The sequence below is a fragment of the Rhipicephalus microplus genome, chromosome 4 (assembly GCF_043290135.1).
Source record: "Rhipicephalus microplus isolate Deutch F79 chromosome 4, USDA_Rmic, whole genome shotgun sequence".
Lineage (NCBI taxonomy): Eukaryota > Metazoa > Arthropoda > Arachnida > Ixodida > Ixodidae > Rhipicephalus > Rhipicephalus microplus.
In genome coordinates, this window is record NC_134703.1 from 88398479 (window position 1) to 88411500 (window position 13022).

At 40.5% G+C, this 13022-nt stretch overlaps 1 protein-coding gene across 2 annotated transcripts in view; it reads left to right on the top strand.

The window, feature by feature from the left end:
• The window catches only part of Sse (extra spindle pole bodies like 1, separase), a 62969-nt gene that overhangs the window by 13016 nt on the left and 36931 nt on the right, over positions 1-13022 (top strand). For both annotated transcript variants that reach the window (XM_075893296.1, XM_075893294.1), the window contains exons 8-11: positions 1239-1343; positions 6171-6317; positions 7687-7843; positions 8522-8686. In XM_075893296.1, coding sequence (XP_075749411.1) covers positions 1239-1343; positions 6171-6317; positions 7687-7843; positions 8522-8686 — 574 coding nt within the window. The remainder of the gene's footprint in view (positions 1-1238; positions 1344-6170; positions 6318-7686; positions 7844-8521; positions 8687-13022) is intronic.

A 13022-nucleotide genomic window follows, 5' to 3' on the forward strand; every position in this document is an offset into this window, starting at 1 on the left:
CTGTCTCATCGTCGGAGCATGATCTCTTCATGGAGGTAGCAGCAGTGGCACACGCCATCGCAAACGACTAGAAAACGACTGACCTACTTATGTGAAAGTGTGCCTAGAAGTAAAAAATGTGGCGGACGCAGTCATTGCACAGGATGTGCTGCCGCAACCCCCTATCGGATGTGGCCGCAAACTGCCCAAGGGTGAGAGTAGTGAGGTATTTTGTAGTATTATGACTTGTTTTTATAAATAGCAGTATTCCTTATATTGAACACAATATTTTAAACTTAGTATGAGCGCCGCTTTAGGCAACAGTGCATTTCTGTGCAAGTCGCTGGTATCGAGGCTACGTATTTCGCCGCAGCGAGGTTGGGGAATACACTTGCCGGCAAGTGTTCAATGCAACGAGTGACACTAAAGTCTCTCATGTGGCAATGCGCAAATGACACTTGCGGCAAAGTGTATTCGCTCAAAGTTCACTCAAGTTGCCCCGTGCGACAGGGGTATAACAACTGTACTATATTAATCTATTAGAATGACAACAGCAAAGGGGTAGGTGGTGTGATGAAATTGTAAAACTTGCAATTGTAGGGTTGTTGGCTTGACGAACGAGTGTGGTAAATGAAAATGGAAATTGCTTGTTCAGGCATTTATTTTGAAGCGGATATGAAATACACGATTTGCAATTTTACGTCACCAGTGTCAATAACCTGAGTCATCTCTGAAGTGGAATGTGCCTAACCCTTTTTGAGAAAGGGGAGGGGGGATCTGCTGATATTTTTTTTTTTTTCATAGCCACATGTGCAGGCCACTCTATCAAGGCTGTTCACTACCGTCCGATTGCAGCAAAGGCTGCTGCATTAAATGCCCATGACATTAACCTCTAGGTTCGCAAGGCAATCGCTGTAAAGTTATTTTGTTATTGCATTCTCGTCACTAGCATCAAAGCAGACAAGATCTGCCAAATATAAAAGTTGTGCTCTTTTCCTGAATTATTTAAACATGCTCACTGCCACTACTGCAAGTAACTTGATGAGCTATGTGGATAATTGGAAATTCTCTCAGAATGTGCGTTGGTACTTTTTGTTTTACAATCAGATGTAATGCATACATTTCCTGCACATTTCTTTTCCCACATACTACCGCATAGGATGCTTCAAGGTGAGCTTTCCTTCACCATTGTAATTTGATGCCAGCCACACTGTCGGTAAACAGGCACGCCATTTCATCCAATTATTGCGATTTTACAGGAGCCTTCTAAAACTGCTGGAGGTGCACGGCGCTCCTCGGGAAATGACTGTAGAGGACAGATTTATGTTCCTGATTTTTGAGTTGAACATCTCCGTGAAAGAAGGGTGAGTGATGTTTGCTCTGACTACAAATATAGGCGGGAAATGGGCTCTTGGGTCAATTGCTCGACGAGATTTGTGTGCAGGCTGTCAGCCAGTGGATTTAAAGGAGAGGGCGTAATCCTAATTTTAATTGTATGCATGTATAGAACTGTATATTTTGTGTGTGTGTGCATGTGTGTGTGTGTGTGTGTGTGTGTGTGTTTATGTGCTTCGTTGCTGCTACCTTCATGGGAGTGGGAACTTCATCAAGTGGATTGTCACTTTTCCTCCCCCCACCTCCTCTATCATAGTTTGTACTGATAAAAAATAAACATTATTATTATTTTTATTAGTATTATTGTTGTTTTTATTATTAATAGCTATGTCTTTGATTTGCATAAGTGCACCCAATTCGTATGATTTAGTGCTCTAGACATTAAAATTAACTACCATATTTACTCAAAAATTGGTTGGCCATGAACATAGGTGGACCCGATGTATTGCGTTCTCCAAGCAATTGAAAAAAAAAAAAATGAATGTACAGTGTCATCTTGACCAAGCGTGATGACACAGTAAAAGATCACCGTGCGAAATCTTCGTGAAATATCACCGGTACAAGCTAATGCAACAAGCTTTGGAGGAAGCGCTCGCTCGGTTGTATGTTCTCGTGCTTCCCTGAATATTCAAGCATTCACTTCGTATCAACTTTCTTTGGTTGAATAAAGGGCGAATGAAACAATGAAAATGGTGCGATGAGAGGGTGGTTATTTTTGCTCAGTAACTGGCGCATCTCCTCAAAAAGAGAAGTGGTGCTTGCTCGGGATTTTTTGGTAAGTCTGCTGGTATCTTTTCAGAAATGGAAAGAACCTACATGGCACACCTTCATGTACAATGAGCACAATGTTCATATTTACAATAAGCACACAAAAAACCTATAATGTTTTTTTGCAAGCAAAAGCGTGGTGTTGAGGATATGCATTATCCCTCCTAATGGGGTGAGGGTGACAACACAATCGCATAGTGATGGCTCTGTGGATGATGCCATTCTTTTACGGTTTTGTCAGTAGTGTACAAAAGATATTGACTGAGTACACCAGCATGTGAAGCTACTGTGGCTGAGTCAGAACTGCAATTGGCAGCATTTACTACGATCTCCGAATACATATATATATTTTTTTGTTGAATCTGTACCATTCTCAATTTTTACTTTAGTGGTGTCAGTTTACTGCAAATAAGGTACCCATGTAGTTGGCACTGCCACACTGGTGGGTGGGACAGTATAACTCCATTAGCTCAGTGTTTCTGCTCGCTTTGATCTCGATCAAATGAAAGTCCACTTTCATTTGTCACTAGTAAAAGTTGATGAGTGATTATTGATTAATATTTTTTAACAAAAAAGTAAACTTACGAGATGTGTTAGAAAAGTAATGAGACTGGCACGCTGCAGGTGATCTAGCAATGTTGTGTCCAATAGTCTGTGCTAGACCAATTTGTTTCTTTCCAACTTCCTCAGAGTTGCAACACCGTACAGCTAATCCAGTAGTTGTGACAGTGCCATAAGTGAAGTTTAGTCTGTTACGAAAGTGATTGTCATAATTTACAGCACTGTTGTGCCTCAAAGGTTTGTGTTAAACTTAGTGAATTCGCAAGTGTGACTTTTGAAAAGTTGAAACAAGCCTTTGGAGAACATTGTTTACCAAGAGCACAATTATTCCACTGGCATAGATCATTTTTGGAAAGCTGAGAATTGTTGAAGGTGAACCTTGCTCTGCAAGACCTGCAACTTCGAAAACTTACAAAAGTGTTGAATGTGTGAGGGCTCTTGTGAGATGAAACTGTGGCATATCATAAGGATGATGTCTGAGGAGTTAAATTTAAACTATCTCACCGTACATCGAATTTCAACAGACGATTTGAACATGCAAAAGATTTATGCCAAAGTGGTAACAAAAAACCTTGCAACCGAACAGGACAGTTGAAAAAAATGTGTGCATTAATTTTCTTCAGAGTATTGCCAATTATCAAGCCTTTCTCAATGGTGAGATCGCAGGTGATGAATTCTGGATATTTGAGCACGACCCTGAAACAAAGCGGCAAAGCAAAGAGTCACTGACTCGATCATCTCCTCAGCCTAAGAAATGTCGAAAGAGCGAATCAAAGATCAAGATCATGCTGATTTGTGAAACTGCAACAGTTGTTACGAACTCCTTGTCCTGGATAAAAGCTTGCTACCGTGTGCCAAATCTTTCAGATTTCTTGCAATGTTTAAGAACTTCGGCTGTGCATAGTTAGACAGGCGTTAAATGAACTTTTGATGTTCTCAATGCTTCAAATAAGAAAAGAAGGTACAAGTTCAAATAAGAAAAGAAATTAAAAACAGCTTTCACTAAAAAGGACTTGAGAAGACGAAGCACCAATGTGCTGGAAATCATTGCCTTATGCGGACTTGGAGAAAGTAAAAGCTTATTTTAACAGTTAATAGTCATCAACGATTGTAAAGACACGATTGCCGCTACATTTTTCGCTGATGGTGAATACGTACACGTGATGTACTTAAAAACAGCAGTACGCAAGCTACAAAAACTAACATTGGAAGCTTTTAAGTGTGAGTAGTATTAATTCATGTACAGCCATGGCCACATCTGTGTAGGGCACGTGACCAGCCTGTTTTCGTTCTGCGGAGTGACACCCTGAGGCAGTTTCTGGCTCTGACGTGGTCAACCCGACTACTAGGCTACGCATGTTCTTGACACACTAAGTCAGAGCACAAAACTGCCTCAAGGTGTCGCTTCGCAGAGCAAAAACCGGCTGCTCATGTGCTCAACACGGACGCGGCCGAGGCTGTACTCGATGTGGTCATGTTTGCGTGAAAGCACCGTACAAAAATTCGCTATCTTTCGATAGGACATCGTTTACTTTTTTAGCTGCTGCATTGGCTCAGTAGCTGTGTCGTTCACACTGCAAAGCATAAACTTGCATGTTTGATTCCTAGGTTTAGTGGTTTTATTTTTATTACCTCTTTCATTACTGCACCTGTTCAAATCAATCATCGATGATCGACGCACTGAACCATTTATTTTGGCATGTTAAATTTGTTTCTCATGCAACCAGAACACTCTAGTAGTTAGTCCAGACACTCTACTTTCATAATGAATGTGAAGTTTCTCGTTTCGGCTATATAGTGATTTTCGAGAGACCTTTACGCGAACCAATGTGCATATGTTGTTGGGAAAATGCACTTGGCTGGTGAACTTGACAGAAGTTCATGCCCCTCGTGATTATGCTACAGTAATATCGAAGTTCTGTAATGAAAAGAACCTTTGCAAGCCAAATATCGAATTAAAGTGCCAGCTTTGCAATTTAACAGTGTTGATCATTATTAATTGCCAGAAAGTTATGTCAGCTATTTAATAGAGAGTTGTTGCTAAGAGTCACTTAAAGTTTATTCCACAAAAAATATTTGCAACGGTTCGCCGCATGTTTCCAGTATCGAGGTGGCCTTCTCAGTCATTTCCCAGCAGTTTTGGTTTTGCTTGTATTGTTAAATCAGGCACAGGGTCGCATCTACTGTCTCTATTCGCTCTTACGGCGTTGTCGTCATGCGAGCATGGGTGTGCACCAGCACTGCAAAACACGCACGCCGCTTGAAACTGTCTTGCGACCGCACCTGAATTAAATAAGGACAAGCATAGAGTCCGAGTATAACAGCACTCTAGCCTCAAGTTTTATGGCGACGATGTTATGCGTCAGCCTGAGACATCCATAGTCGTTCATGGGTTTGGTTTGTTTACAGCCTCAAGTTGTCTCCTACACCGCAAGTGCGTAGCTGCTAATCTTTGTGGTTATAGCTACTCTGGTTACGCGTGAGGTCCACACGTCACTGGGGTGCAGTGTGCTGGTGCCGGCTGCAAGCTTCACCTAACGACAAAAAGGCCACCGGAGCACATCTTGGCCCTTACTACGGAGCAGCGCAAAACGTTTTAGAACTGCCCGCAATATTGTTCTTTCTTCAATACAATGTGCCAAATGCTAAGAAATATGCTTGGATGTATATATAGGAACGCTTATTCCGAGTGAGTTTGGCTCATGGAAAGTGGTGACGCTAGACGAAAGAGCAAAGTTTATTAGACATCTGATTTACAAAGGCAGTTTTCACATCATGGGCATCCATCTCTAATGGAACACCTGGAGGCTCTTATTGCAAAAGAAGATTGCTGAGAAAAGTCGTTTTCCTTGGGTCTCGCGAAAAACCAAGCAATGCTTCAACGCATGGCAGGAGCAACTAAGCAGCACCTCGGTCTTTATTTTCTTTGTCTATGTCAATGGAAATATGTTGTAGAACATTTATTATTTCTTATTTTGTTCCAGGGTCATTTGTCTTGAATATGGATTTGTATTCTGAATTTGCATTGTTTTGAATATTTTTATTAGTGTTTTTTATTGCTCTGTTTACCAGCTTGTAACCATGAATTACACGCTTTTCAAATTTTATTCATTCGAAAATATTTTTGTTGCTCCCCAATATATATTTTTGGAAAGAGCATTTTGTCGTGCAAAATTTGGTGTGCTGCATTGCGTGCTGGAGTACTTTTCAAGGTGGCAAAAACGATCTCTCCAATACATATGAAAAATAACCATTTTTGCCTGGTAACCAAAGAGTTAAGCGAGATGAAATAAAGAAGTGCTTATCTGACATGCTGCATGTAACTATGGAGGACTCATTAATAACACCTACATTGCAAGCACAAGTTTCGTGCAGTGGTGTTAGTTATTGTGTTTCCGGAGAGTCTGCATGTATGCATTAACGCTGTGCTTATCAGAAGTTCACAACTGTTATCATGGCTCTTTCAGGCTGTCTGCAGATGTATGTGTGGACTTGTTCCACGAGCTGAAAGAGCTTGCACCGCAGGTCAACAGCAAGCTGGCACGCAGCTGCGTCCTTGTTGAGAGCACCCTGCTCCTGTACCGCTATCCGTTCATGGATTTCAACCTTGAATGGTATGTGGAAGCGGGGTTTTCTTCCCTCCAAATCAATGTGCACATTTCTAGGTTTGTCTGAACAATAAATTTTAGGTTCAATGTAAATATTGATTAGGTATAATGATGGCGAATTGAATTCTAATGCTATATATCAAATATATAGAAAAATGAGCGAATTTGTAATGATTCAACTAAATTAACTGTGATGATCCAACTAGCGTGTTGGGACTAATTGTTGTTGCACGCTATTTCATGTGTGTTCTTAAAATATTTGTGTTATTTGCGCACGCTCTGTTCAAAGCCACGCAAAAAAATGTGCAAATTATTCTTTGAATTTAAATTACTATAAACCATGCATTATTAAGACAAATTGACATATCTGTCATGACCCAACTAATTTGTGCAATATTATTTAAATTTAAACAAGGTGTGTGCAAATGTCGTTCTTTTTGGTTCAAAGGAAGTGGAAGCAACTTCGAATGAATATAGCAGCATTTAATTTACAGTAGTAATATGTCGAGTGTACAGTTTACTATATCAAGAGAATATCAGCTGGTATAACAAGCTTTTAAATTTAAAAAGTGAACCGACATGAGAAAATATGTTCATTTAAGCTTGAAGTCTGGCTTCGTGGCAGTGCAGATTCTCCTCAGTTAGGTATATTCATGGTATAGCACTTTTTCAATGCAGTGAAATAACCCTTACAGGGATTACACGTGCATTGACAGACATCTATTTATTTCGAATAATTCAAAATTTTATGTAATTTAAATATGAATCAATATGAATTCAAATACTGTAATCTTATTTGAATATTCAAACTGCTCAAATACTCAGACTATACATATTGCTTGAAAGTTTATGGACCCTGAGGTGCAAAAAAAAAGAACCAGTATTTCTGCAGCCTGGGCTCACACTAATTAAGCACCTGTTGAAGAATTTTATGAATAAAAATTAGATAAGTAATAAGTTTTTGTCATGTGCTAGCTATAATTACAGGCAGTTTTGTGTTGCATATTGAGAGAGTGATTGCATATTTATGATGATTCAAGTTATGAATCGCCAACAAAATGCCTCAAGCAGCCTTTTCCACATTAAAAGAAGTGAGTTTTGTCTTATGCTCGGCAGAGAAGATTATGTGCAAAATTTCTTTTCAAATTTTATTTTTCATTAAAATTCGGGGTTTGTTGCACTGTTTGCTGTACTGTTGTGAGCTTGTACACGACTACTCAACTGCAGCTTAAGCTGTGTGTACAACGTTTCAGCACTCTGAGCGCATATTTTGACTTAGCATTGTAGTAAATGCAACGTAGGACTTCACACAGTGCAGTGCTGCCCTTTCTCCAGTCTTCTTCGACAAGAAACCTTCATTGCTTTACTCCTGCAGCACATTCGACGAGAGTTTCGAGAAAGCCCTGAGCAGTGTAGAGGATCTGCTGAAGACCAACAACAAGACAACTGCTGACATAGCGAGGCTACTGAACGCTGCCTGCCTCTTCTGGCTAAACATGAGCAAAGTTGAAATGTTGCGAAAGTTTGCTCCCGTAAGTATTCTGGCGGTGCCCAATACCTTGTTCATTTCACGCTTTCGACAGCAGATCCTGCTGCTTTAGCTGCTTGGAAGCTCTCCTCAATAACTAAGTCTTGCATGTTAAAAACCAATGGTGGCAGGTTTTCAATATCGGTATAACAAATGTTTATGATCTATAAGAGGACTAATCTGGGCTTGCCAGTCTATGATCTGCTGAAGTGTAGTATTACTTTAGTTACGCACCACCGATGAAATCAATAAACTAAGAAAACAATAGGGCACATTACTTGTTTTAACTGTAGTGTAATGATTATGACCCAGGTTGAAAAAAAACAAGCGCCCTTCTTATCGGTGGTATCAGAACCCATAATCTTGAATAGTCGGGGTTTCGGATCTTGCCAACAAAAAAAGTGCTTCTTCGTCCACTTCAATTCCCTTCAGTGTAAGTCGTAATCTATTACGTTACAGTTGAAAACAATGTCCCCCATGCTTTCTTTGTCTTAATTGCCTATTGGTGCGCTTAGTTGTGTCTGACAAGGAAGCGTGCCCCTCAAACTCTTTCAATAGCATTTTCATTATCTTACATAATTGTAACGTAGTAAAGGCTCTACATTGCGAGTGTTTGAACCGTTGTACTATGCGTAGTTGGTCAAGTTCTCATAACCTTCAGTAATCATGCATTTCCCTGCAGAAGGATCTGGCAGAAGCAGCTGTGGATCCTGTGGAGATCAAGTGCGATGACCCCATTCTGAGCCAAGCATTGGCCGAAGACAAAGACTACTCTTGTGATGCCACTCAGAATTACCGACACATCAATGTAGGTTACGAACTCTCAGCCCAGAAGAACTTGGACCAGGTAATCAATAGTATTTGTTACAAATATCTCGTTTCACCGATCTAATCAAGATAAAAGTAACAATTTCTTAAGCCGTTGTGAAATTATGACTTATCTGGGTTTAATTTGGATTGACTGGTGCAAATGATTAAAGAACACAGGACGTAGACAAATGCACAGAAGTACCGTATCTACTTGCGTAATGAATGCACTTTTTTTCCTCGAAAAATTTGTGCAAAGTTGGGGTGTGTTAGGGTAAATTTTATGAAAACTTTTTCTGGAGGAGCAAAAAATGCGGTAATGCAAGAAAAGTTAGGTTGTTTAGCTTTTCATACGTGACATACGTACGCGTATGTCAAGTATGAACATCTTGCAAATATGACTACGCACCAACTAGCCCAAGCTTCCACTCTTATGCCTACACTGTTCGGAAACGGCTTCTTCGTTGCACTTTACTCCTCTTCGGTGGTTGATGGCGCTATGTTCTCCAAGCTGTCTTCAGGCCATCTGCGCACGCCATAAAAGCATTTTGCGGCTATCTTTTCTCGTGTTCGTATAACCGCAATATCTGCTGTGATCTCAAGGGGCGCCCAAAAGCGTGCGCTACAACTCTACGACGCACTTTGCCAACTTCGCGGAACCTCGCACGACGACCGTGATGCCGCCGTTAACACTGTAGCAAGTAACCAGCATAGCAGCAAGCTATTCCCGAAGCATCAAAACAAACCGTCGATAACAAGATTAACTACAAAATACGGCCCCCGCCTCGCTTCTACATGAGACGTTCCTCTACGCGTGGATAACAAGAAAAGCGAGAATCGGGGGTGCTACCAAGTTGCAAAAATTGTCACAATCTTTTCTGGACAAGCTATTTTTTCCGGGTTTTCCAGAAACCTGTGATGCAATAGCTACGAATGACCCTTCGCAACATTAAATCCTGTCGTCGTCGCTCGAAAGTCACATGCGCATGTTTGGGCTTCTTCGTATTTGCAGGAAGCGATCGTTGGTTGGTGCAGGCAGCTTCCTGACCTTCGCTCACTGCGTGCTTATCAGCTGCGATGTCTACACTAGCACCGTTCATGAACCCAGCTGTGGCACACAGATGATACAGGGGACGTTCGGTGCACAGATAAAAAACAATACGGCACGTGGAAACAGGCAAAGGGGGGGAGCGAGCCGAGGTGGGAGGGGGGTCGGCAGAATAAGAAACTGAAGAGATCCAACAGGTGAGGCGGCGCCAGGTGTCGGTTAGCGGGACTGCTGCGGATGAATCATGTGGGGGAAAAAAATCCTAAATTTGATGACTGAAGTTGGGGTGCGTTTATTATGTAAGTCCTTTCATTATGCGAGTAAATACGGTATATATAGATTTTATTCTTTGAGGAACTCTAATTCACAACATTCAAGCATGTGTATACAACCAAAGAGCGTAAAATAACATGATTTCTAGGAACACCACATAATGAAATTCTATCAACCAGAAAGCTATGCTCATTGTGATAAATGTGGTCATGGGAGGAATGCCGATACAATCACCGAATTTCAGTATGTACATAGGCCCAAGCCACTTTTTCCTTTTTTACTCTTCCACAAAATGCATGTGTTGTACAACAATGGTTCACTCGTGTGCATCCTTGCATGATATGGCAAATGAGATCCTGTCCCATTACTAATAGATGAGACATGTTTTGCTAAGCACTTATTATCTGGGCATGATCATTGAAAATGTAGCTAAAAGAAAAAGTCCGGCATTTGAAATGAACTTTTTGGGATGTGTCAATTTACAAAATTAAAAGAGGCACTAAAGAAATACCACTTCACTTCATACTCGCAAAGTGTTCTTTTGATCATTTGGTCGACATACGTTGTTTACCGAGTATAAAGACCCCGCGTTTTTTTTTTCTCTATATCTCCTCTTTCCCCAAGCTCAGAACTTAGTTCCGACGCATCAATGTGATGTCTCAGATTTTTTTTTTCTCTTCATCGTTACTATAGAAGGTTGCAAAGTCGTAAAATGGTTTGTGACACCTCCTTTGAATAGTTAACATACTGGCAGCATATCAATGTCTTGTATCAGTGTACATGAAGTTAGCATAGTCAATAAATCTAAAACAAAAAAGTGCCAGAGGTCGGCTTATGTTTTTTATTCAGTCTCTCTTTTTTCTTTTGTTGTGCGCTTGATGAATATGCTCATGGACTAAAGGAACAGCAGTGTGAACAGATGATACTGGCATATGTCATTTAATAAAACTTTTTATTAGGCTAGTCGGTACGTGCTTACTGAAATGCAAAAGGATGCATACCATCGAGGAAGAAAATTGACAGGACAGAACAGAAAGGGCATCCTTTCTGTTTTGTCTTCAATTTTCTTCCTTGATGGTACGCGTCTTTGCATTTCAGCGACATGTGTCAGTTCGGTACTAGCACCTAATGGCTGTCTTTGATGGTGAAATGAAATTTTTTAGTCTTGTTTCAGTTCAGCTCACTTGAATGCTTGTGTCTCTGACAATTGGTACAATTATTAACATAACAGTGCTTCGATGCTGCACGTATGTCAACCCTACACAAGTGGAGAGGTGATGCCAGTTAGCGTAACATTAAAAAATGTGGATGGCTCATACCTAAGTGCAATATAAACTTAATTAAAAACTTGCAAGGTCTTTTATGCTTTTGCTTAAGATGACCAAATGCGAAAGCCATTTTGTTTTCCTTCTGAGTCTATATATTGTGATGTGATGTATTTAGGCTTGTGCGAATAGTGAACTTTTGGTTCGAAGCGAATTCAAAGCAAATGGTGATTGTGGTCGAATAATTTCGAATCGAATAGTATAAATGACATATTAACCTGCACTATTTTTAAAAATTGAAATAGGGCCTCTATGCAAATGCCTTTTTTTTTTAATTCAAAAGAAGTCTGGACAACTTTGAGTAGTAGCAGTATCCGACTGTCCGTATGATGTGAGTGATAACCCGTAAAAGGCGTAACATTTGAATATTTATTATACTTAAGAGCACATAAACTGTCATAGCAAGCTTTTAAGCTTAATAAAATAATGAATTTATCTGGCAATATGTTTATTTAAAGCTCTACAGCAGTATTTAAACTAGCCTTTGAATGTATTCATTAAAGAAGCTCATTGCTTCTTGAATAAGCCGACGACGAAGGAGCTGGAAGCTAAGCAGAGAGGGATGGCACAGGGAAAGAAAATGCGTCACATGCGCCTCGTGACCTTGAGCACTTTTTCTCTTTTTTTTTTTTTTTTTTGAAAACGCTACTTTTTCAGTGCGATCGTGCACGTACGCGTTGACAAGTGGCGACCTCCCGCGGTGGTTCCAGTAACGACCGAGCGCCCCATGTTCAAATCAGCCAATGGCTTATACAATGGCTGTGACGAGTGATTTTTGAGCATGTAGAATCATTTTCTGAGAGATGGGAGCAATTTTCAGCTGACTTTGTGAATTTCAGCGTGGTGCGCTATAATGTTTATTTGACTTGTGATCTCGATCGCCTGGACTAATGTTCGGCAGCGTTTTCTGACCATGCTTAAAGAGACACTAAAGGCAACTATTAAGTCGACGTTAGTTGTTGAAATAGCGGTTCAGAAACCTCGTAGTGTTACTTTTGTGCCAAAGAAAGACCTTTTTTGAAATGAAATCAATATTTAGTGGTCCGCATCGGGTTAGCACACTTCAAATTACCCGCTTCAAGAAGCGGATCGACAGGACCGACTCACATTACTGTTGCCATGCACAACGTTGCCCGGCTTTACTGTGCTAGTAGCAGCAGACCGAAAGCAGTGGGAGCCACAGCTGCAACATGGCCATTGACCAATTTCCCATCATCTGCTTCGAGATTGCAGATGTTTATTGGTTCAACTGCGCCCCGTTAGATGGCACCACCTGTCCCGTGTAACCATGCGAAAATTGAATTTTTGAACCACTCGCACCATTTCCCATAGTAACGTCCGGCGGTGCTTTTTTTTCATGAATCAAACAGAAACGAATAGGCAGGATTTTATTTCGTCTCTTGATGTACAGAAGGTTTTTTTATTTAGTGCAGCTAGATCGATTGCTAGTGACTAATTGTGGACAGTGTGTCTGATGTCATCAGGATAATTTTGAAAACGTCCTACTGCGGCGCATGTGTTCTTGTGCATTTACATTAATTTCTCGGTAAGCAGGGCACTGTTTTTGATAATATTGTCATTTTAGATGTCATACATTGAGCTTTCGCTCTGACATAAATTGTTATTTGACTTTAGTGTTCCCTTCAAGTGTTGCAGGGCCCCTTTAAATTTGAAGAAGAGCTTCGCGGCAAAGACGATTTTTTTATAGGTGTTTTCACGTCTTAGCACTC